This window comes from Salvelinus namaycush, chromosome 1, assembly GCF_016432855.1.
Source record: "Salvelinus namaycush isolate Seneca chromosome 1, SaNama_1.0, whole genome shotgun sequence".
Taxonomy (NCBI): domain Eukaryota; kingdom Metazoa; phylum Chordata; class Actinopteri; order Salmoniformes; family Salmonidae; genus Salvelinus; species Salvelinus namaycush.
This window is the reverse complement of record NC_052307.1, coordinates 63994133-64020477: the sequence shown is the minus strand read 5'-3', so window position 1 is coordinate 64020477 and position 26345 is coordinate 63994133. Positions and strand designations below refer to the sequence as shown.

The 26345-nt window shown below is 47.0% G+C and overlaps 1 protein-coding gene across 2 annotated transcripts in view; it reads right to left on the bottom strand.

Annotated features, from left to right (window-relative positions):
- Positions 1-739: 739 nt before the first annotated feature.
- The window catches only part of LOC120047065 (hepatocyte nuclear factor 4-beta-like), a 29575-nt gene continuing 3969 nt past the window's right edge, over positions 740-26345 (bottom strand). The window contains exons 3-10 of one of the 2 annotated variants that reach the window (XM_038992624.1): positions 17098-17192; positions 14031-14137; positions 13092-13247; positions 12804-12891; positions 12425-12577; positions 9233-9496; positions 1754-1876; positions 740-1030 (exon numbers count right to left, since the gene is read on the bottom strand). In XM_038992624.1, coding sequence (XP_038848552.1) covers positions 903-1030; positions 1754-1876; positions 9233-9496; positions 12425-12577; positions 12804-12891; positions 13092-13247; positions 14031-14137; positions 17098-17192 — 1114 coding nt within the window. In that variant the 3' untranslated portion in view covers positions 740-902. Of the gene's footprint in view, positions 1031-1753; positions 1877-2358; positions 5825-9232; positions 9497-12424; positions 12578-12803; positions 12892-13091; positions 13248-14030; positions 14138-17097; positions 17193-26345 lie in introns of those variants that run through there. The other variant, XM_038992617.1, reaches the window with a different exon arrangement.

The window sequence follows — 26345 nt, the reverse complement described above, 5'->3', positions numbered from 1 at the left end:
TCCTACACTCACAGTCATCCCTGAATTATCAGTATGTAGCATGTTACAAAGTATCACTTCACACATTAGGCCTACACCCCTACAGAATAAAACCTAACATATATCCAAAGCAAGAGACACACAACACATTTAACAGTCTCTACAAATGTATTTTTCATTTATTTCCTTTAAAAAAAAAAAAAACATTTTTACGAGTAACTTTAACATGTTTAACAGTACCAACATCTGCATGGACTTTGATCCTGAAGATAAAAAACATGAAATTGTTCTTACTTCACCACTGCCACATTACTGTCATTAATTAACATGCCAACACAACTCACTCACCCAACCATGATCTAATAAAGATAACATACTATTGAGCTGTGGTCTTTATTGATTTGATGATTTTAATTGACATAAAGAACAATTCCTGATCAATTATTAATTGTCTGCATCATATTCCCTGTGTGTAATGTGCAGTGTGCAAAGGTGGATAAGGGAGAGTATCGGCTGGCTGAGTCAAAGTCCCTTTTTGGGTTACTAGTGTCCATGTAACAGCCTCTACTTCATGTTGTGTTCATATAGTAGTACGGCCTGGATGCACCAACACCAGGTCAGGTGTGTCAAACTCATTTTGCCCCAGGTGCCGCATTCGGTCTTCACTAAGGCTCGGAGGGCTGCACTGAAAATGTGTTGTATTTCCTCGCAGTGGTTATTAGGGACCCCCCCCCCCCCCCCCCCCCCCCCCCCCCCCCCCCCCCCCAAAAAAGCTATTTTATTCAAACCAAACGCGGGCCGGATTAGATGTGTGTGTATGTGTGTGTGTGTGTGTGTGTGTGTGTGTGTGTGTGCGTGCATGTTTAGACCACCCAGCTTTTTTCTCCTCTCTGTATAGTAGCTGCTGCTGCTTGGCCTGCTTCTCAGAGGCAGGTGTGGACAGGAGCCATGGGCATGCTGTGGGCAGACTCTATGGGCATGTCTGCCCCCTCTCCATGTCTGTACACCTCAGTGCCAGTCTGTGTGGGCACCAGCGGCACCACTGGCAGAGCTGTTGGAGAGAGACAGGCATCAGACTGGCATTACACACACTGAGACTGAAATTGCATGGCTTTTACTACAGGTCCGTAACAGTACTCTTTCAGGACATTAAGTTACCATTGGTGAGCTAATCCCCTAAAAAAAGACACTAAGGTGGTAATTATAGGAATATTAATGATGGGAGACAGACATCAACATCCCTCAGGTGAGCTCAGAGCTGTAGGGACTGAGCCTGACGACCAGGGCTGGTGAGAGGGCCCAGGTTCCTGTGAAGCGAGGCTGGGTTAGAGGGCCTGAAACAAGGGGAGCAGTCTGGGCCATGTGCCCCCTGTGGGGCCAGGCTGGCTCTGTGAGGGTGATAAAACTCTGGGGACGGTGAGATCACTGTGTGTTATTCCTCTGTTTGACAGCGTGGGGGCATTACTCAGGTAGTCTCTTCCCACAGCTACTGTGGAGCACCATGAGGCTGGCGAGACAGACTTTTACTTAGGAGCACCATGCTGCTTGGTGAATCTCAGTGAAGCAAACCTGTTGACTCAGTCTGTGACACAGGTAGGAAACCAGCGTCTGAGGTTTCACGCACCTGCTGCACCGCTAAATACAGGTGTGCGTGTGTGTGTATAAAGGTGTCATGAAAGGTGATTATGATGTATTTGTTTGCTCTAGCTAGCTAAATGCATACTAGCACACAATGTATATTGACTTGTCCATGGATGCATTTGGGGGTACTCACAGCTAGGGACAGGTAGTATGACTGATGTGAAGTTGCTAGGCAACCCGACATGGCCTCCTAGTAGGTCCTGAGACAGGGTGTGATCTTGGGGTTGGGGGAACGCCATTACATTTGAGTTAGAACCTGAGGAGGACCAGAGAAGAGAATAGCTGTATACTACTACACTACTACACTGATCCAGTTACCACAACAGCTCAAAGGTTACCCTCATTAAGAATACTCTCAAGTCAGTAATGAGAGTTCACCATGAAACAGTATGATAACAACATAAGTGAAGACACAATGCACAGTGGACAGATTCCAAGAACACAGGATGAGATGTTACTATCCTTTGTGCAAGCACTTCCAAGAGTTCATGAACAGTGAGACTGGTGAAATTTGGGGAGCGCATCGTCAGTAGTGTACCTTTGGTTCCTAGGGTGTTTCGGCCTTTCACACTATACACCCTCCCCAAAGGCGGCCAGCGACAGGGTGATCAATCCTACGCTTGCGTCCCATTCCCAATTAGTCAAAGGAGTTGCCTTGTTGTTGATAGCCAACATCCCATGGGACTATGCATGGCAGGGGCGTCTTCCTCCCTGAGTCAAGCATTGTTGACCGCATACCTCCTGGCCCTCTCACTTCGGGGCCCAGCTGGGGTCTTTCCTCTTCATCCAGAGCCATTGACTGCTGCCTTCTGCCACCTCTGATACAGCTTTGATTGCCGAACGCTGGCTCTGGCCCTTAATTCCCAGGTCTCTAAGCAGTCTGGTTGTAGATGTTGCCACAAAACCTCTGCAGCCCACCTCCACTGGTCGGACTTCTGTGTTCCAGCCATGATGCCGTGCTTCGGCAGCTAGATCGGCATAGCGCAGATGTTTTCGCTCATAAGCCTCATCTACTGAGTCCTCCCAGGGTACTGTGAGCTCAATGATGAAGACCTTCTTGAGCGAACGGGACCAGAGCACTATGTCAGGTCTTAGGGTGGTGGTTGCGATCTCCGGAGGAAACACAAGTTGCCGGCCAATGTCAGCTAGCATTTTCCAGTCGCGGGCCAAGCGCAGCTGGTCTCGCTCTAATGGTGTAGAGCCGCTCTTCGGTGGTTTAGCCCCTTCGCGGACAAAAGTCGTCCGTAAGGGGTGTGATGCTGCTGGGGGTGGTAGGGAGTTGGTGGCAGCTCGCTTGTCCTCCAGGGCGGAAGCAAGGTTTTTAAGGACTTGGTTGTGACGCCAAGTGTAGCGTCCTTGGGTGAGGCTTGTTTTACACCCTGTGAGAATGTGCCTGAGGTTGGCTGGCATGGAACAGAGGGCACAGTCCGGATCTTCACCATACCATTGGTGAAGATTAACTGGTGTTGGAAGGACGTCATATGTTGCTCTGATGGAAAAGCTCAACCGCCTCGCTTCCATGGCCCACAGATCCTTCCAGCTGATCTTCCTCTTCTCCACACTGTCCCATCGAGTCCACTGTCCTTGTTTGGCAAGAGAGACTGCCTTGGCCCACCTTGCAGCCTCCTCCTGATGGCGTACTTCCTGCACTACCATCTTCCGCCGCTCTGGTGCAGTGGCCTTACTCCAAGCAGCACGGCTAGTTAGCCCAAGGCCTCCTCTCCCTTGCTGAACATGACCCACAATGTCAGCATGTCTGAGGGCTGCTGTTGCCTCCTGGACTGCTTTTCCTGGCCTCCATTTGCGCCCAGTTGCCAAGGTCGGCGCGTTGTTGCTCACCACTGGGTCTCGAGATTCATTCAGTGTCATCTGGAGCCTGGTTTTTGCACACTTGAATTCCTCTGTTAGACTGGTGAGGGGCAGCTTGAGGACACCATCTCCATAGAGGCCTATGGTGGTAAGGCATCGTGGAACCCCGAGCCACTTCTTTAAGTAGCCTGTGACTCCTCTTTCCATCTTCTCCACTGTTGAGATTGGAACCTCATACACTGCTAGGGGCCACAACACCCGGGGTAGGAGACCAAACTGCAGACACCAGGCCTTTAACTTTCCAGGTAGCTGGGTGTTGTCGATGGACTGTAGGCTACTACTGATGTCTTTGCGCAGCTGTTGCACCTGGTCTTTGTCCTTCAGGCTTGCATCATACCACCTTCCAAGGCTTTTTACCGGCTGCTCAGACACTGTTGGGATTTGGTCATCTCCGATGAAGAATTTCAGGTCAGAGAGTACTCCCTTCACAATCGAGATGCTGCGTGACTTGGATGGTTTAATCTTCATACGGGCCCAGCTGATGTTCTCCTCGAGTTTTCTGAGCAGTCTCCTGGTGCATGGGACAGTGGTGGTCAATGTTGTAATGTCGTCCATGTAGGCTCTGAGTGGAGGGAGGCGGAAACCAGAGTCGACTCGCTGTCCACCAGCAACCCATTTTGAGGATCTGATGATAACCTCCATTGCCATTATGAATGCCAACGGAGAAATGGTACATCCCGCCATTATTCCTACATTCAGGCACTGCCATGAGGTCGTGAACTCTGAGGTGGTGAAGCAGAACTGCAGATCCTGGAAGTACGACTTCACCAGGGTTGTGATGGTGTCCGGTATGTGGAAAAATCTGAAGGCAGACCACAGGAGTTCATGGGGCACAGAGCCAAATGCATTGGCGAGGTCGAGGAAGACTACATGAAGGTCCCTTTTCTCCACCTTGGCCATTTGGATCTGGTGCCAGATCATGCTGGAGTGTTCCAAGCAGCCAGAGAACCCTGATATTCCTGCCTTCTGTACAGATGTATCGACGTACGCATTCCTTTGCAGGTACTCGGACATCCTCTGGGCAATGACCCTAAAGAAGATTTTACCCTCGACATTCAGTAAGGAGATTGGGCGGAATTGGCTGATGTTCACTGCATCCTTCTCCTTAGGGATCAGGACCCCGCCTGCCCTACGCCACACTTTGGGTATTATCTTCTTTTGCCAAGCTGTTCTCATAAGCCTCCAGAGGACCCTCAGGACGTCTGGTGCGTTCTTATACACTTTGTACGGGACTCCATTTGGCCCCGGGGCTGATGCTGTTCTTGCCCGTCGAACTGTGTTTTCCACCTCTTTCCATGTCGGAGGGCTGGTCTCAATATGATGTTCCGGGGGTTCAATGGGTGGGATATCTGATGGGATGGCCAGATGTTCATGTCGCTTTGAGTCAAAGTTTGTTGTTATCAGGTGCTCCTCTAGGTCTTTCTTTGTTGTTTTTAGAGCTCCACTTTTTTCCTTCGTGAAGAGACTTTTAAGGAACTTGAAGGGATCTTTATAGAATCGAGTTCTAGTTTGTTCTTTCTTCCTTCTGCGTTTCCGTAGGTTCTCTGCTCTACGGAGGGATGCCAACCGGGTTTTAATGTCAGCCTGAAGTGCCTCTATGCCCTCCTTTTCCACTTCCGAGGCCTTCTTCCACTGTTTCTTAAGCTGTCTCCTTTCTTGAACGAGGCGCTTGATTTCTTGTTGCCTCCTGGAAACTGGTGGGGTTGGAACCTTTCTCCCGCCTTTTGCCTCTTGCACTCCAAAGCTTTCTGCCCCGTACTCATAGATGATGTCCCCCATCCTCTCCAACTTCTTCTCCACTGTGCCTCGAAGTTTCTCGAGGGTCAAGGTAAGGTCAGTATTCACTGCTTCCCACAACTTCTTGTCACTGGCGCCAGGCCACTTCACATACGGTCTGTGCCCTGGTAGTCTCCTCTCGACTGCAGGTCTGGGAGGCTGGGTGAGTTCCACTCCTGTTGTTGGTTCCACCTCAGGTGTTACTTCGGTGCTTGAGTTTACGTCCTCCATGACAGTGGTACTGATGCACTGCAAACTATGGTTTGCGTCCAGTTGCTGTGCTTCATTCGACTGATTTGATCGCTTTCGCAGAAAGTGATCAATGCGGGGCCTCTGTCTCTCTTTACCCAAACACCCCTTCTTCCCCTGGTGGATCCTCAACCCATGGTGTGATGTAACTTTCCTCCAACCACAGACACATACCTGCATCTGTTTGTGGCCCGCTGTTGCAGCGGAACTTGTGACAGTTGCTGTGGTGTTCTCTTGTGCTGTGCTCTCATTACTCGTAGTCGTTTCCGGTCCAGTCGTTACCATGTTGTCAGCCGATGAGTCATCTTCCGCCCCCGCTCTCGCAGACTCTAGGGGTATTCTCGTATGTTGACTTTCTGTAGCTAAAAGCGGGTGTTTCCAACATACTGCGAAGCATGGGAAACTACAGAAATGGGAAGCTACCCCATGACTGTCCCAGTGGGGTCTATTCCCTCCTGTCAGCCGTCTCTCCGTGCCGCCACAAGGACTTTCCCCTGTTGTCAGCTGATCTTTCTCAGCAGTCACTGGACTAGTCCAGATATTCAGATTCCAAGAACACAGGATGAGATGTTACTATCCTTTGTGCAAGCACTTCCAAGAGTTCATGAACAGTGAGACTGGTGAAATTTGGGGAGCGCATCGTCAGTAGTGTACCTTTGGTTCCTAGGGTGTTTCGGCCTTTCACACTATACACCCTCCCCAAAGGCGGCCAGCGACAGGGTGATCAATCCTACGCTTGCGTCCCATTCCCAATTAGTCAAAGGAGTTGCCTTGTTGTTGATAGCCAACATCCCATGGGACTATGCATGGCAGGGGCGTCTTCCTCCCTGAGTCAAGCATTGTTGACCGCATACCTCCTGGCCCTCTCACTTCGGGGCCCAGCTGGGGTCTTTCCTCTTCATCCAGAGCCATTGACTGCTGCCTTCTGCCACCTCTGATACAGCTTTGATTGCCGAACGCTGGCTCTGGCCCTTAATTCCCAGGTCTCTAAGCAGTCTGGTTGTAGATGTTGCCACAAAACCTCTGCAGCCCACCTCCACTGGTCGGACTTCTGTGTTCCAGCCATGATGCCGTGCTTCGGCAGCTAGATCGGCATAGCGCAGATGTTTTCGCTCATAAGCCTCATCTACTGAGTCCTCCCAGGGTACTGTGAGCTCAATGATGAAGACCTTCTTGAGCGAACGGGACCAGAGCACTATGTCAGGTCTTAGGGTGGTGGTTGCGATCTCCGGAGGAAACACAAGTTGCCGGCCAATGTCAGCTAGCATTTTCCAGTCGCGGGCCAAGCGCAGCTGGTCTCGCTCTAATGGTGTAGAGCCGCTCTTCGGTGGTTTAGCCCCTTCGCGGACAAAAGTCGTCCGTAAGGGGTGTGATGCTGCTGGGGGTGGTAGGGAGTTGGTGGCAGCTCGCTTGTCCTCCAGGGCGGAAGCAAGGTTTTTAAGGACTTGGTTGTGACGCCAAGTGTAGCGTCCTTGGGTGAGGCTTGTTTTACACCCTGTGAGAATGTGCCTGAGGTTGGCTGGCATGGAACAGAGGGCACAGTCCGGATCTTCACCATACCATTGGTGAAGATTAACTGGTGTTGGAAGGACGTCATATGTTGCTCTGATGGAAAAGCTCAACCGCCTCGCTTCCATGGCCCACAGATCCTTCCAGCTGATCTTCCTCTTCTCCACACTGTCCCATCGAGTCCACTGTCCTTGTTTGGCAAGAGAGACTGCCTTGGCCCACCTTGCAGCCTCCTCCTGATGGCGTACTTCCTGCACTACCATCTTCCGCCGCTCTGGTGCAGTGGCCTTACTCCAAGCAGCACGGCTAGTTAGCCCAAGGCCTCCTCTCCCTTGCTGAACATGACCCACAATGTCAGCATGTCTGAGGGCTGCTGTTGCCTCCTGGACTGCTTTTCCTGGCCTCCATTTGCGCCCAGTTGCCAAGGTCGGCGCGTTGTTGCTCACCACTGGGTCTCGAGATTCATTCAGTGTCATCTGGAGCCTGGTTTTTGCACACTTGAATTCCTCTGTTAGACTGGTGAGGGGCAGCTTGAGGACACCATCTCCATAGAGGCCTATGGTGGTAAGGCATCGTGGAACCCCGAGCCACTTCTTTAAGTAGCCTGTGACTCCTCTTTCCATCTTCTCCACTGTTGAGATTGGAACCTCATACACTGCTAGGGGCCACAACACCCGGGGTAGGAGACCAAACTGCAGACACCAGGCCTTTAACTTTCCAGGTAGCTGGGTGTTGTCGATGGACTGTAGGCTACTACTGATGTCTTTGCGCAGCTGTTGCACCTGGTCTTTGTCCTTCAGGCTTGCATCATACCACCTTCCAAGGCTTTTTACCGGCTGCTCAGACACTGTTGGGATTTGGTCATCTCCGATGAAGAATTTCAGGTCAGAGAGTACTCCCTTCACAATCGAGATGCTGCGTGACTTGGATGGTTTAATCTTCATACGGGCCCAGCTGATGTTCTCCTCGAGTTTTCTGAGCAGTCTCCTGGTGCATGGGACAGTGGTGGTCAATGTTGTAATGTCGTCCATGTAGGCTCTGAGTGGAGGGAGGCGGAAACCAGAGTCGACTCGCTGTCCACCAGCAACCCATTTTGAGGATCTGATGATAACCTCCATTGCCATTATGAATGCCAACGGAGAAATGGTACATCCCGCCATTATTCCTACATTCAGGCACTGCCATGAGGTCGTGAACTCTGAGGTGGTGAAGCAGAACTGCAGATCCTGGAAGTACGACTTCACCAGGGTTGTGATGGTGTCCGGTATGTGGAAAAATCTGAAGGCAGACCACAGGAGTTCATGGGGCACAGAGCCAAATGCATTGGCGAGGTCGAGGAAGACTACATGAAGGTCCCTTTTCTCCACCTTGGCCATTTGGATCTGGTGCCAGATCATGCTGGAGTGTTCCAAGCAGCCAGAGAACCCTGATATTCCTGCCTTCTGTACAGATGTATCGACGTACGCATTCCTTTGCAGGTACTCGGACATCCTCTGGGCAATGACCCTAAAGAAGATTTTACCCTCGACATTCAGTAAGGAGATTGGGCGGAATTGGCTGATGTTCACTGCATCCTTCTCCTTAGGGATCAGGACCCCGCCTGCCCTACGCCACACTTTGGGTATTATCTTCTTTTGCCAAGCTGTTCTCATAAGCCTCCAGAGGACCCTCAGGACGTCTGGTGCGTTCTTATACACTTTGTACGGGACTCCATTTGGCCCCGGGGCTGATGCTGTTCTTGCCCGTCGAACTGTGTTTTCCACCTCTTTCCATGTCGGAGGGCTGGTCTCAATATGATGTTCCGGGGGTTCAATGGGTGGGATATCTGATGGGATGGCCAGATGTTCATGTCGCTTTGAGTCAAAGTTTGTTGTTATCAGGTGCTCCTCTAGGTCTTTCTTTGTTGTTTTTAGAGCTCCACTTTTTTCCTTCGTGAAGAGACTTTTAAGGAACTTGAAGGGATCTTTATAGAATCGAGTTCTAGTTTGTTCTTTCTTCCTTCTGCGTTTCCGTAGGTTCTCTGCTCTGCGGAGGGATGCCAACCGGGTTTTAATTATTAGATTGATTAGATTGTGGGAATTGAAAGTTGACCTATTTTAGGTTTTAATTGTTATTGACCTCTGTTGTTGATCTGTAAGGCAACCCAGTGAAAGTTAGTGGTATTCAGTTTGAGGGTTTTTACTGTAAGTATCGCTCCTCTGGAGCGTACCGTGCCCTGTGCGTTGTCTCAGGCCCCCAGTGGCCCCCTCCCCCAGCAGCATCTCCTGCAGCAGGCTGTCCACGCTGGGCTCCCCCAGGAGCCTGGCCAGCTGCAGGGTCTCCACCATCTGCCAGGCCACACTCTGCAGGGGGGGCAGCATCAGCAGCAGCTCCCCAAAACGCCCCCGCTGCTCACAGGTGGCCTCGTCCAGCAGCACCTGGGCCTGGAAACGCAGCCGCCGCACTGTCTGAGGGGCCTCCAGCCCTGGGCAGTCTGAGAGACAGGGGGAGAGAGACAGAGAGACAGAGAGACAGGGGGGGAGAGAGAGAGAGAGAGACAGAGAGAGAGAGAGAGAGAGAGAGAGAGAGCGAGAGAGAGAGAGAGAGAGAGAGAGAGAGAGAGAGAGAGAGAGAGAGAGAGAGATCAATCTATACACAATACCCCATAGTGACAAAGCAAAAATAGGTTGAAGTCGGAAGTTAAAATACACTTAGGTTGGAGTCATTAAAACTCGTTTTTCAACCACTCAACATATTTCTTGTTAACAAACTACAGTTTTGGCAAGTCGGTTAGGACATCTACTTTGTGCATGACGCAAGTAATGTTTCCAACAATTGTTTACAGACAGATTATTTCACTTATAATTCACTGTACCAAAATTCCAGTGGGTCAGAAGTTTACATACATTGACTGCCTTTAAACAGCTTGGAAAATTACAGAAAATTATGTCATGGCTTTAGAAGCTTCTGATATGCTAATTGACATCATTTGAGTCAATTGGAGGTGTACCTGTGGATGTATTTCAAGGATTACCTTCAAACTCAGTGCCTCTTTGCTTGACATCAATGACGGTCATTATGGCCAAACAGTTCTATTTTTGTTTCATCAGACCATAGGACATTTCTCCGAAAAGTACGGTCTTTGTCCCCATGTGCAGTTGCAAACCGTAGTCTGGCTTTTTTATGGCGGTTTTGGAGCAGTGGCTTCTTCCTTGCTGAGCGACCTTTCAGGTTATGTCGATATAGGACTTGTTTTACTGTGGATATAGATACTTTTGTACCTGTTTCCTCCAGCATCTTCACAAGGTCCTTTGCTGTTCTTCTGGGATTGATTTGCACTTTTTGCACCAAAGTACGTTCATCTCTAGGAGACAGAACGTGTCTCCTTCCTGAGCGGTATGACGGCTGCGTGGTCCCATGGTGTTTATACTTGCGTGCTATTGTTCGTACAGATGAACGTGGTACCTTGAGGCATTTGAAAATTTCTCCCAAGGATGAACCAGACTTGTGGAGGTCTACAATTTTTTTCTGAGGTCTTGGCTGACTCATTTGATTTTCCCATGATGTCAAGCAAAGAGGCACTGAGTTTGAAGGTAGGCCTTGAAATATATCCACAGCTACACCTCCAATTGACTCAAATTATGTCAATCAGAAGCTTCTAAAGCCATTACATAATTTTCTGGAATTTTCCAAGCTGTTTAAAGGCACAGTCAACTTAGTGTATGTAAACTTCTGACCCACTGGAATTGTGATACAGTGAATTATAAGTGAAATAATCTGTCTGTAAACAATTGTTGGAAAAATTACTTGTGTCATGCACGAAGTAGATGTCCTAACCGACTTGCCAAAACTATAGTTTGTTAACATAAATTTGTGGAGTGGTTGAAAAACAAGTTTTAATGACTCTGACCTCCTCCCTGTAGGCTGTCTCAGGGCTGTTGGTGATCAGGCCTACCACCGTCGTGTCATCGGACAAACTTGATGATGGAGCTGGAGTCGTGCGTGGCCACGCAATCATGGGAGAACAGGGAGTATAAGCACACACCGCTGGGGGGCCCATGTGTTGAGAGTCTGCTTGGTGGGTTGAGTAACAGTGGTCTAGGACTTTAACGCCCCTAGTGGCGAAGGAGACGTGTTGATAGAAGTTGAGCATCACCTGTCTTAGTGATGCGGAATTAAAATCACTGGCAACAAGAAAAGCAGCCTCCGGGTGCATTGTTTCTTGCTTGTTTATAATCTTGTACAATTCGTCAAGTGCCAGCTTGATGTTGTTGTTGTCCTGAGGTGGAATATACCCAGAGTGTACAAAACATTAATAACACCTGCTCTTTCCATGACATAGACTGACCAGGTGAATCCAGGTGGAACCTATGATCCCCTATTGACGTCACTTGTTAAATCCACTTCCATCAGTGCAACTCAATAGCAGGAAGGTGTTCTTAATGTTTTGTACACTTAGTGTATTCAGCAGTCACGATAACAGTTGTAGGTACACAAAGAGCCCAGGGCAGATGAATCGAAGTCGACGTTGAAGTCGGAATTAAGGTTATTAACTACCGATCTGATGTCCAAAAGATTCCGTCGATCATAGGACAATGATAAACGCCAAAATAATCACAAAATAGCAAAGTTGGGTCAGAGCACGTAAGATGGCAGCCATACAGTACGGCGCCATCTTTACATAGAGTACATGAGAGACACATACATGTACAGTATGCTTATACTGAGAGACAGAGTGAAGCCACTGTGAGATAAACAATTCCTATAACACAGCCCTGAGACAAATGGGAGATTAAGAGAGACAAATCCTCAAGCTGCGGCCCTATGAGAATAGAGAGAGATGGGATTGCTGTGGGGACATTATACAATATACATCATTACTAATTGAAATGCATTATGTGTAATAAACTAAACAGAAATGATTAGAGAAAGGTTAGGTAAAGGTAGTAGGGCAGGGTCACACAGGACAGAGCTGAGCACACGTTCGGTGTGTTTATTTCTGTAGGTAGTCAGTCATCTGTGTCAGACTTGGCCTGATGCTGCTGTCTACTGCTGTGCACTGCTGTGCCTGTTTGGCCAGTCAGTCTGTCAGACCGGTGGCCTGGCTCTGCTGCTGTAATCACTGCCTCAGACCAACAGGCTGTAAAGTCCAGCAGCCAGTCACCTCTCCCTGCCAGGACCTCGCCCAGATATGAATAGTTTCTTCCCAGAACACGATGAAACCAGACCGCCAGGCCAAGACAAACCAACAGGGTGCCAAGGACAGAGCACAGAGAGAGCAGAGAGAGTCCCAGGAGAGAACTACTGTGAAATAATAAGATTCCTGGCGAAAGTCTCTTCCTTTGTCTGAGGACAGAGGAGAGGTGAGAAGAGGTGAGGAGGGGCAGGGGGGTGGCTGGTGGCAACCAAAGGACTGACTGACCAGGACTGAAGAAGACTATGGTCTTAAGGCAGGCAAACTCGCTGTCGGTGATGTCCAGCTCTCTCAGAGGCTTGACCAGCTCCTCCAGGATCCGGGCAGCCACCCTGGACACCTCCACCTCAGGACCGCTCACTGGGATCACAAAGAAATTACCTGCAAACACAATCCACATATGAAATACTTATAATATAAGTTAAGTAAAACTGTAAGTATAACTTTATACATTAGGTAAGTCTGCTTCCTTTATCAATATACACATATGGTAAAAGCAGCATAGCTTGTCGACATTACTAGTATCAAACATTGGGTAAATTATTTTTTCATTCTATAACAAAGATGAGAGCACATCCCAGACTCAGCTGAGATCTATATATTTTACCCAGAAGGATAATGTCATTGTAAGGCAGGGAGCGTCGAGCCACCCCTAGGATGAGGTGTTCAGCAGAGTGGGCTCGTAACAGGGATACCTGCACACAGACAAGACACAGCACAGAGACAACACACAGCAGCCATTACACAGACAGCCCTCCCTGCAACGTGAGTATTCCAACAGCTAGTGATCCAAAACCCAACACAAAGACAGCTGAATGTGACCGCCTGCTTAGACAGGTGCAGCTCACATGTTCATACAGACACGTTAAGTAGGATAACATCCAAAGTTCCATACCCTGTCGTCAACGGGGAGGCTGCAGAACTCGGGGATGCGCTTGGCCCACTGCACCAGCAGGAGGAGCTGCTGCTTCATGGACTCACACACATCCCCCACGCGCGCTATCTTCTTGGTGTTGATGTCACAGCTCATAGGGGAGGTCAGGGCTGGAAACTGAGAGTGACACACAATAATGAGAGGTTCCACATTGGCCCTAGGTGTCGGTGTAATGTGAGAATGAAGAGAGGGTTGGAGGAGATGGATGGGGCAGAGTGCAGGGGTGAGATGATGGGTGCTTGGACAATCGTGAAGGGCAGAGCAAGCAGAGGCAGGTAGGGTATTGGGTGGGGGAAAGGTCACTTCAGAGAATGGTGGTAATAGAGAATATAAGGGTGTAAGATGAGAAATGGATTTTGGATGTGTGTTGTTGGTGGGTCTGTCTCTGGAACGATGCTGTTGGATGGTGATCAGAGCCCCTTCAGCACACAGCTCACATTGAGGAGACATTGCATGAAAACTTGACCCAAATGGAAAACAGCCTGGCCAAATTTTGTGGTTCATTTGTCAATCATCCAATTAATTTCTGCCGCATTCCTTTCGCATACAAAGAGGATATCTGGTTGTTATTATGTATTTGAAGCCAATTGAACGCTGGCACACAATCCAAGCCCAGGCACTGCCATTACATAGGACTGCTGTGATCAAATGTGAGTCTCTCTGGGCAATTTGGCCATTTCTAAGAAGTAACTGAATCCAGCCTGCAGCTAGAATCTCCAGGGGACCTTAATGGCCGGCTGTCTAAAGTGCAGCCTGTATCCTCTACATCTCTAGCCCTGCCACTGCTGTGTTTCTGAGAAACAGATAAGGGGCTCTACTCTGGGCTGGATGGGAAATGGAAGCCTCTGGAGCACTTTGTGGCTGTGAATAGGGAGAGGTTTTATAGTGACAATCTCTTACCTGATGCATGCTGGCCTCTGCCTGTAGCAGTACACTGATTGACAGAGTGCCCAGCCCCTGTCCCTCTCCTCTGCGGCTGCTAATGCGGTCCCGCTCGTTCTGCACAGCTGGAAATAAAAGAATAGGAAGGAGGGAGAGTCCCTGGATTTCTTGTGTTAACTGTTTCACTTTGACAAAGTATACTCAATGGAGGGGTAATGTTGTAATTATAGCATACACCTACACTGAACAAAAATCTAAATGCAACACGTAAAGTGTTGTTCCCATGTTTCATGAGCTGAAATAAAAGATCCCAGGAAGTTTCCATTCGCACAAAAGCTTATTTCTCTCAAATGTTGTCCACAAATTTGTTTACATCCCTGTTAGTGAGCGTTTCTCCTTTGCCAAGATAATCCATTCACCTGACAGGTGTGGCATATCAAGAAGCTGATTAAACAGCATAATCGATTCATTACACAGGTGCACCTTGTGCTGAGGACAATAAAAGGCAACTTTAAAATGTGCAGTTTTATCACACAACACAATGCCACAGATGTCTCAAGTTTTGAGGAAGCGTGCAATTGGCATACTGACTGCAGGAATGTCCACCAGAGCTGTTGGCAGAGAATTTAATGTTAATTTCTCTACCGTAAGCCACCAACGTTGTTTTAGAGAATTTGGTAGTACGTCCAACTGGCCTCACAACCGCAGACAACATGTATGGCGTCATGTGGGCGAGCGGTTTGCTGATGTCAACGTTGTGAGCAGAGTGCCCCATGATGGCGGTGGGGTTATGGTATGGGCAGGCATAAGGTACGGACATCGAACATAATTCCATTTTATCGATGGCAATTTGAATGTACAGAGATACCGTGACGAGATCCTGAGGCACATTGTGAGGCAATTTATTTGGGGTATCTGTGACCAACAGATGTATATACGTATACCCAGGCATGTGAAATCCATAAATTAGGGCCTAATGAATTTATTTCAATTGACTACTTCCTTATATGAACTGTAACTCAGTAAAATATTTGAAATTGTTGTATCTGGCGTTAATAATTTTTGTTATACATTTAATTTTGACACTCTTTCAGTGCATTATTTCAGTGCAAATTCAATTTCCAAATTCCCCATTGTATGAAAAGTAACATCTCTAATTTTGATTCTGATTTTGCCAACGTATTAAACCTGACTATGTAATTAGGCAAAGGAAGGCATGACGGGAGGCTGACAGTACAGGGCCTGATGATTGGGATTGTGTCTGACAGAGGAGACTGTCTCATAGTGACCTCTGTGCCTGTGTCATTAAAATGGATGACCTCAGCCTGATTTCAGTCTGCTCCACAAAGTCAGACAACAAGCCCCAGTCTGAGAGCAATCAGTCACCACAGCTGACCTCTCAGCAGGCAATCAGGACCCTATTAATCAAACTGGAGCTGCAGAGACAGAGAGAGAGAGACCTCTGCCTTGGAGACATGGCCGTGGGTGATGATGTCACAAATTAGTACTCCACGGAGCATAAGTGAAGTGATAGATTGAAAGTAGCTGTGGACATTCAGCAAGGAGAATAGGAGGAGTACAATTAATGATAGTTGTCAAAAATGGTTTGTTAGAATTTGTTGTCCGGATTAATGTACAATTGAAACACATTAAACCAAAGGCTTATACAAATTTTCAAAATGGCATGTTCTGATATTTTCTGGCATAGCTTTGCTGTTTCTTAAATGCTATTTGAGTGGTCTGCAAAATGAATACGGCAAATGTTTGAATCTTACTCCCTGACCATCACTAAGGGGGCTCAGCTCAGCTTCAGTTTCTCGCTTACGTAACATTCCTCTGGAATGAGGGCTCAGCAAAGAGAAGTATTTCTCTCTTGAAAAAGCCAGAGCAAATATTTGTCCATGCTCAGCCATGTTAATTATTCATGTGAGGGGCCATTCATGGATCCTCTAATCCCGTCTCTCTCTCTCCTGGTTATCTGCGGCAGCCAGTGGAAGATAAGGTCTACAGTGCACACTGCAAACAGCCACTCACTCAGTATTGCTCAAGAGAGCGGCATGTTGATCTTGTTGCTTTTCCCTCACAGTAAGAGGCGCATACACTCTTAGAAAAAAGGGTTCCAAAAGGGTTCTTCGGGCTGTCCCCATAGGAGAACCCTTTTTGGTTCCATGTAGAGGGATCTACCAGGGACCAAAAAGTTTTCTTCAAAGAGTTCTCCTATGGGATAGCCAAAGAACCCTTTTAGGTTCAAGATACCCCTGCACATCGACTCAGTACTGTCACGATCATCGTAATGTGGAAGAGAGGAGGACCAAGGTGCAGCGTGAAGTGAATACATTCTTCTATTTATTTAAGAAGAAAACCTAACCAAACTAATACAAACAACAAAACGAACGTGACGCTATATATAATAGTGCAGACACAAGCAACTAACACATAGACAATAACCCACAACCCACAATACAAAACAGGCTACCTAAATATGGTTCCCAATCAGAGACAACGCAAAACACCTGTCTCTGATTGAGAACCATATCAGGTCAAAAACATAGAAATAGACAAACCAGACATACAACATAGAATGCCCACTCAGATCACACCCTGACCAAACAAAACATAAAACATACAAAGCAAACTATGGTCAGGGCGTGACAAGTACTGTTACCCCGTGTATTTATTCTTTGTGTTATTAGCTTTCTAATATTCTGTTGTTTATGAAGCATGTGACAAATAAAATTTGATTTGATTTGGAATAGCACCTTGTAGACTATACCCCACTCACTACCCCTGCCTGAGCCTCCACTACCCACCCCCGTCTGGCGTGCCTGCCAACCCCAATTCCACCCGTGGCGTTGGACATGGTTATGTAATGTGGGTAAATATTGTGATTTGTCAACTTGCATATATGCTTATGGCTTTAAAAACAAAATGCTGTGTGTGTATGTGCGTGTGTGTGCTGGTATGCTTTAAAAATATATATTTTGAATTAATAATGTGGCAATGAATTGTGTAATTACTTTGTAGTATGGTGCCATACAGTATGTAAAATCTATGTCATGATTAAACAAAAAAACATCTCTCTCACCTTCCTTTCTCATGCCTGCTCGGAAACATTTCCGAAGCCTGCAGTAACGGCATTGGTTCCTCTTGTCTTTGTCCACAACACATTGCCTGCTGAACCTGCCCACACACACACACACACACACACACACACACACACACACACACACACACACACACACACGCACGCACACACGCACACACGCACACACACACACACACACACACACACACACACACACACACACACACACACACACACACACACACACACACACACACACACACACACACACACACACACACATAATTAGATACACTTCAATACAAGACAACAGTTGTAAGATTCTGTAACGCACAATCAAACATAAGTCTCACACTATGGGCTTCTGTAATTATGATGGCGTCAGAGACTATGACACAGAAGTTAGCTTTCTATTCTTGGCCAATGCAACTCTCATACTTTTCACTTCACAATGGATGTGGTTGAGAACTGAACCACCAGAAAAAGTAATCAGTTATTGAGATGGGGGTTGAACACTGTAAAAGAAAGTACTTTACCAGAATTTAATAAAAAAAAATTGACCAGCTGCCCTTGTCGTTGGCAGTAAATTTGTCTCTGTATTGTCATGTGGGTCGGAGGTGGACAATAGTGAGCATAATAATAATTCCAATGATCTGCAGTTCTAACAGAACCTTGGTGGTATCTCAAATGCAGTCTTCTGAGAATCCGTAGGCGAGCGAGTAAACTCCCACTACCATCTGTTCTTCTTGCTAACGTGCAATCATTGGAAAATAAAATTGATGACCTACGATTAAGATTATCCTAACAACGGGACATCAAAAACTGTAACATCTTATGATTCACCAAGACGTGGCTGAACGATGATACGGACAATATAGAGCTAGAAGGATTTTTCATGCATCGGCAGAACAGAGACGCTACCTCTGGTAAGACGGGGGGTGGGGGTGTGTGTCTATTTGTCAATAACAGCTGGTGCACAATGTCTAATATTAAAGAAGTCTCGAGGTATTGCTCGCCTGAGGTAGAGTACCTTATGATAAGCTGTAGACCACACTATCTACCAAGAGAGTTCTCATCTATATTATTCGTAGCCATCTATTTACCACCACAGAACGAAGCTGGCACTAAGACCGTTCTCAACCAACTGTATAAGGAAGAAGAAAATGCTCACCCAGAAGCGGCACTCCAAGTGGCCGGGGACTTTAATGCAGGCAAACCTAAATCAGTTTTACCAATTTTTTACCAGCATGTCACATGCGCAACCAGAGAAAAAAATTCCTAGACCATCTTTACGCCACACACAGAGATGCATACAGAGCTCTTCCCCGCCCTCCATTTGGCAAATCTGACCATAATTCTATCCTCCTGATTCCTGCTTACAAGCAAAAACTAAAGCAGGAAGTACCAGTGACTCGCTTAATATGGAAGTGGTCAGATGATGCGGATGCTACACTACAGGACTGTTTTGCTAGCACAGACTGGAACATGTTCTGGGATTCATCCAATGGCATTGAGGAGTACACCACCTCAGTCATCGGTTTCATCAATAAGTGCATCGACGACGTCATCCCCACAGTGACTGTACGTACATATCCCAACCAGAAGCGATGGATTACAGGCAACATCTGCATCGAGCTAAAGGCTAGAGCTGCCGCTTTCAAGGAGCGGGACTCTAACCCGGACGCTTATAAGAAATCCCGCTATGCCCTCAGACAAACCATCAAACAAGCAAAGCGTCAATAAAGGATTAAGACTGAATCCTACTACACCGGCTCTGACGCTCGTCGGATGTGGCAGGGCTTGAAAACTATTACGGATTTCAAAGGAAAACCCAGACGTGAGCTGCCCAGTGACGCAAGCCTACCAGACGAGCTAAATGCCTTTTATGCTCGCTTCGAGGCAAGCAACACTGAAGCATGCACGAGAGCATCAGCTGTTCTGGATGACTGTGTGATAACGCTCTCGGTAGCCGATGTGAACAAAACCTTTAAACAGGTCAACATTCACAAAGCCGCTGGGCCAGACAGATTACCAGGACGTGTACTCAAAGCATGCGCGGACCAACTGTCAAGTGTCTTCACTGACATTTTCAACCTCTCCCTGACCGAGTCTGTAATACCTACATGTTTCAAGCAGACCACCATAGTCCCTGTGCCCAAGCAAGTGAAGGTAACCTGCCTAAATGATTACCACCCCACCAACGTGTCCAGAGATGCAACCTCTCTTATCATCACTTAGTGCCTGGGCTTACCTCCACTGTACCCGCACCCCACCATACCCCTGTCTGCACATTATGCCCTGAATCTAGTCTACCACGCCCAGAAATCTGCTCCTTTTATTCTCTGTCCCCAACGCACTAGACTACCAGTTTTCATAGCCTTTAGCCGTACCCTCATCCTACTCCTCCTCTGTTCCTCGGGTGATGTGGAGGTTAACCCAGGCCCTGCGTGTCCCCAGGCACTCTCATTTGTTGACTTCTGTAATCGAAAAAGCCTTGGTTTCATGCATGTTAACATCAGAAGCCTCCTCCCTAAGTTTGTTTTACTCACTGCTTTAGCACACTCCGCCAACCCTGATGTCCTTGTCGTGTCTGAATCCTGGCTTAGGAAGGCCACCAAAGATTCTGAGATTTCCATACCCAACTACAACATTTTCCATCAAGATAGAACTGCCAAAGGGGGAGGAGGTACAATATACTGCATAGATAGCTTGCAAAGTTCTGTCATACTTTCCAGGTCTATGCCCAAACAGTCTGAGCTTCTAATTTAAAAATTAATCTCTCCAGAAATAAGTCTCTCACTGTTGCCGTCTGTTATAGACCCCCCTCAGCTCCCAGCTGTGCCCTGGACACCAAATGTGAATTGATTGCCCCTCATCTATCTTCAGACTTCATTCTGTTAAGTGACCTAAACTGGGATATGCTTAACACCCCAGCACTCCTACAATCTAAGCTAGATGCCCTCAATCGCACACAAATTATCAAGGAATTCACCAGGTACAACCCTAAATCCGTAAACATGGGCACCCTCATAGATATTATCCTGACCAACTTGCCCTCCAAATACACCTCTGCTGTTTTCAATCAGGATCTCAGCGATCACTGCCTCATTGCCTGCATCCGCGACCACTCCTCATCACTGTCAAACGCTCCCTCAAACACTTCTGCGAGCAGGCCTTTCTAATCGACCTGGCCCGGGTATCCTGGAAGGATATTGACCTCATCCCGTCAGTCGAGGATGCCTGGTCTTTCTTTAAAAGTAATTTCCTCACCATCTTAAATAAGCATGCCCCTTTCAAAAAATGTAGAACTAAGAATAGATATAGCCCTTAGTTCACTCCAGACCTGACTGCCCTTGACCAGCACAAAAACATCCTGTGGCGGACTGCAATAGCATGGAATAGTCCCCATGATATGCAACTGTTCAGGAACCAATACACACAGTCAGTCAGGGAAGCAAAGGCTAGCTTTTTCAAACAGAAATTTGCATCCTGTAGCTCTAACTCCAAAAAGTTTTGGGACATTGTAAAGTCCATGGAGAACAAGTGCACATCCTCCCAGCTGCCCACTGCACTGAGGCTAGGTAACACGGTCACCACCGATAAATACATGATCATCTAAAATTTCAATAAGTATTTATCTACGGCTGGCCATGCTTTCCTCCTGGCTACCCCAACCCCGGCCAACAGCTCCACACACCCCGCAGCTACTTGCCCGAGCCTCCCCAGCTTCTCCTTCACCCAAATCCAGATAGCAGATGTTCTGAAAGAGCTGCAAAACTTGGACCCATACAAATCAGCTGGGCTAGACAATCTGGACCCTCTCTTTCTAAAATTATCCGCCGCCATTGTTGCAACCCCTATTACCAGTCTGTCCCTCTCTTTCGTATCGTCCGAGATCCCTAAAGATTGGAAAGCTGCTGTGGTCATCCCCCTCTTCAAAGGGGGTGACCTATATCCATCCTGCTCTGCCTTTCTAAAGTCTTTGAAAGCCAAGTTCATAAGCAGATCACTGACCATTTTGAATCCCACCGTACCTTCTCCGCTGTGCAATCCGGTTTTCGAGCTGGTCACGGGTGAACCTCAGCCACGCTCAAGGTACTAAACGATATCATAACTGCCATCGATAAAAGACAGTACTGTGCAGCCGTCTTCATCGACCTGGCCAAGGCTTTCGACTCTGTCAATCACCGTATTCTTATCGGCAGACTCAATAGCCTTGGTTTCTCAAATTACTGCCTCGCCTGGTTCACCAACTACTTCGCAGACTGAGTTCAATGTGTCAAATCGGAGGGCCTGTTGTCCGGACCTCTGGCAGTCTCTATGGGGGTACCACAGGGTTCAATTCTCGGGCCGACTCTTTTCTCTGTATATATCAACGATGTCGCTCTTGCTGCGGGTGATTCCCTGATCCACCTCTACGCATACGACACCATTCTGTATACATCTGGCCCTTCTTTGGACACTGTGTTAACTAACCTCCAAACGAGATTCAATGCTATACAACACTCCTTCCCTGGCCTCCAACTGCTCTTAAACGCTAGTAAAACCAAATGCATGCTTTTCAACCGTTCACTGCATGCACCTGCCCGCCCGACTAGCATCACTACTCTGGACGGTTCTGACCTAGAATATGTGGACAACTACAAATACCTAGGTGTCTGGCTAGACTGTAAACTCTCCTTCCAGACTCATATCAAACATCTCCAATCCAAAATCAAATCTAGAATCGGCTTTCTATTTCGCAACAAAGCCTCCTTCACTCACGCCGCCAAACTTATCCTAGTAAAACTGACTATCCTACCGATCCTCGACTTCGGCGATGTCATCTACAAAATAGCTTCCAATACTCTACTCAGCAAACTGGATGCAGTCTATCACAGTGCCATCCGTTTTGTTACCAAAGCCCCTTATACCACCCACCACTGCGACCTGTATGCTTTAGTCGGCTGGCCCTCGCTACATATTCGTCGCCAGACCCACTGGCTCCAGGTCATCTATAAGTCTATGCTAGGTAAAGCTCCGCCTTATCTCAGCTCACTGGTCATGATAACAACACCCACCCGTAGCACACGCTCCAGCAGGTATATCTCACTGGTCATCCCCAAAGCCAACACCTACTTTGGCATCCTTTCCTTCCAGTTCTCTGCTGCCAGTGACTGGAACGAATTGCAAAAATCGCTGAAGTTGGAGACTTATATTTCCCTCACTAACTTTAAAAATAGCCCACCCAATCTACCTACCTCATCCCCATATTGTTTTTAATTATTTTTCTGCTCTTTTGCACACCAGTATCACTACTTGCACATCATCATCTGCTCATCTATCACTCCAGTGTTAGTCTGCTAAATTGTAATTACTTCGCTACTATGGCCTATTTATTGCCTTACCTACTCACGCTATTTGCACACACTGTGTATAGACTTTCTTTTTTTTCTACTGTGTTATTGACTGTACACTTGTTTATTCCATGTGTAACTCTGTGTTATTGTTTGTGTCGCACTGCTTTGCTTTATCTTGGCCAGGTCGCAGTTGTAAATGAGAACTTGTTCTCAACTAGCCTACCTGGTTAAATAAAGGTGAAATATATATATATATTTTTTAAACACTGTGGCACTGACGTCGGTAGCCATAAAGTGCTTTGAAAGGCTGGTCATGGCTCACATCAACAGCATCCTCCCGGACACCCTAGACCCACTCCAATTCGCATACCGCCCCAACAGATCCACAGATGACGCAATCTCTTTCGCACTCCACACTGCACTTTCTCACCTGGACAAAAGGAACACCTACATATGTGAGAATGTAGTTCATTGACTACAGCTCAGCGTTCAACACCATAGTGCCCATGAAGCTCATCACCAAGCTAAGAACCCTGGGACTAAACACCTCCCTCTGCAACTGGATCCTGTACTTCCTGACGGGCCACCCCCAGGTGGTAAGAGTAGGCAACAACACATCTGCCACGCTGATCCTTAACACTGGGGCCCCTCAGGGGTGTGTACTTAGTCCCCTCCTGTATTCCCTGTTCACCCACGACTGCGTGGCTAAACACGACTCCAACACCATCATTACGTTTGCTGACGACACAACAGTGGTAGGCCTGATCACCGACAATGATGAGACGGCCTATAGGAAGGAGGTCAGAGAACTGGCAGTGTGGTGCCAGGACAACAACCTCTCCCTCAATGTGAGCAAGACAAAGGAGCTGATCGTGGACTACAGGAAAAGGCAGGCCGAACAGGCCCCCATTAACATCGACCGGGCTGTAGCGGAGCGGGTCGAGAGTTTCAAGTTCCTTGGTGTTCACATCACCAACGAACTATCATGGTCCAAACATAACAATACAGTCATGAAGAGGGCACGACAAAACCTTTTCCCCCTCAGGAGACTGAAAAGATTTGGCATGGGTCCCCAGATCCTCAAAAGGTTCTACAGCTGCACCATCGAGAGCATCCTGACCGGTTGCATCGCCGCCTGGTATGCCACTGCTCGGCATCTGACCGTAAGGCGCTACAGAGGGTGGTGCGAACGGCCCAGAACTCCACTGGGGCCAAGCTTTCTGCCATTCAGGACCTATACAATAGGCGGTGTCAGGGGAAAGCCCATAAAATTGTCAGGGACTCCAGTCACCCAAGTTATAGACTGTTTTCCCTGCTACCGCACGGCAAGTGGTACAGGAGCACCAAGTCTAGGACCAAAAGGCTCCTCAACAGCTTCTACCCCCAAGCCATTAGACTGCTGAACAATTAATAAAATCGCCACCGGATAATTTTCATTGACCCCCCCCCCCTGTACACTGCTGCTACTCGCTGTTTGTTTGTTACCTATGCATAGTCACTTCGCCCCCACCTACATGTACAGATTACCTCAACTAACCTGTACCCCCGCACACTGACTCGATACCGGTGCCCCCTGTATATAGCCCCGTTATTGTTATTCTTATTGTGTTACTTTTTATTATTACTTTTTATTTTAGTCTACTTGGTAAATATTTTCTTAACTCTTCTTGAACTGCACTCTTGGTTAAGTAAGCATTTCACGGTAAAGTCTACACTTGTTGTATTCGGCGCATGTGACAAATAAAGTTTGATTTGATTTGAAATGACATCCTATTTCCATTTAGTCTCAGGTCAAAATAGCGCACTATATCGGGATCCAGCCTGGTCTCATAGACTAGACGTAACAGAGTAATTGTAAATCCGGGACACTGAAATTAGTATGATATAGTATGATACATTTGGTATGGTTACATAAGACAGATGGTTACTTAAAGTAGGGTGGTTGGTTGAGGTGTATGGGTGGGTGTATAACGCAAATGTCTAGAAACCAATAGATTGCGAGTTTGAATCTCATCACGGACAACTTGATCATTTTAGCTAATTAGGAACTTTTCAACTACTTTTTAGCTACTTTGCAACTACTTAGCATGTTGGCGAACCCTTCCCCTAACCCTTTTAGCTAACATTTCCCCTAACCCTAACCTTCACCCTTTTAGCTAACCCTTCCCCTAAACATAGCCCTTTAACCTAGTCCTAAACTTAAACTTAACCTTAACCCTAACCACCAAGTTGTAATTGGCCCGTGCAACCCAAGGCTTGATACCAGCATAAACAGAAACCCTCTTAAACCTAACCACCAACCCCTAGCTTATGCTAACGTTAGCCACCTAGCCACCTAGCTAGAATTCATAACATCTCATATATTTAGCAAATTCGTAACATATTGCACGTTTTGCAAATTCGTAACATATAATATGAATTGTAATTCGTAACATATAATACTAAATGGGTGATGGACATCCACAAATGAATACATACAGTTGAAGTCGGAAGATACATACACTTAGGTTGAGTCATTAAAACTCGTTTTTCAACCACTCCACAAATTTCTTGTTAACAAACTATAGTTTTGGCAAGTCGGTTGGGACATCTACTTTGTGCATGACACAAGTAATTTTTTCAACAATTGTTTACATTATTTCACATGTAATTCACTGTATCACAATTCCAGTGGGTCAGATGTTTACATACACTAAGTTGACTGTACCTTTAAACAGCTTGGAAAATTCCAGAAAATTATGTCATGGCTTTAGAAGCTCCTGATAGGCTAATTGACATCATTTGAGTCAATTGGAGGTGTACCTGTGGATGTATTTCAAGGCCTACCTTCTAGCGGTAGACCTCCACAAGTCTGGTTTATCCTTGGGAGCAATTTCCAAATGCCTGAAGGTACCACGTTCATCTGTACAAACAATAGTACGCAAGTATAAACACCATGGGACCACGCGGCCGTCATACCGCTCAGGAAGGAGACACGTTCTGTCTCCTAGAGAGGAACGTACTTTGGTGCGAAAAGTGCAAATCAATCCCAGAACAACAGCAAAGGCCCTTGTGAAGATGCTGGAGGAAACAGGTACAAAAGTATCTATATCCACACTAAAACGAGTCCTATATCGACATAACCTGATAGGCCGCTCAGCAAGGAAGAAGCCACTGCTCCAAAACCGCCATAAAAAAGCCAGACTACGGTTTGCAACTGCACATGGGGACAAAGATCGTACTTTTTGGAGAAATGTCCTCTGGTCTGATGAAACAAAAATAGAACTGTTTGGCCATAATGACCATTGTTATGTTTGGAGGAAAAAGGGGAGGCTTGCACGCCGGAGAACACCAAGCATGAAGCACGGGGGTCGCAGCATCATGTTGTGATGCATCATGATGGCATCATGAGGAGGAAAATGATGTGGATATATTGAAGCAACATCTCAAGACATCAGTCAGGAAGTTAAAGCTTGGTCGCAAATGGGTCTTCCAAATGGACAATGACCCCAAGCATACTTCCAAAGTTGTGGCAAAATGGCTTAAGGACAACAAAGTCAAGGTATTGGAGTGGCCACCACAAAGCCCTGACCTCAATCCCATAGACAATTTGTGGGCAGAACTGAAAAAGCGTGTCTGAGCAAGGAGGCCTACAAACCTGACTCAGTTACACCAGCTCTGTCAGGAGGAAAGGGCCAAAATTCACCCAACCTATTGTGGGAAGCTTGTGGAAGGCTCCCCGAAATGTTTGACCCAAGTTAAACAATTTAAAGGCAATGCTACCAAATACTAATTGAGTGTATGTAAACTTCTGACCCACTGGGAATGTGATGACAGAAATAAAAGCTGAAATAAATCATTCTCTCTACTATTATTCTGACATGTCACATTCTTAAAATAAAGTGGTGATCCTAACTAACCTAAGACAGG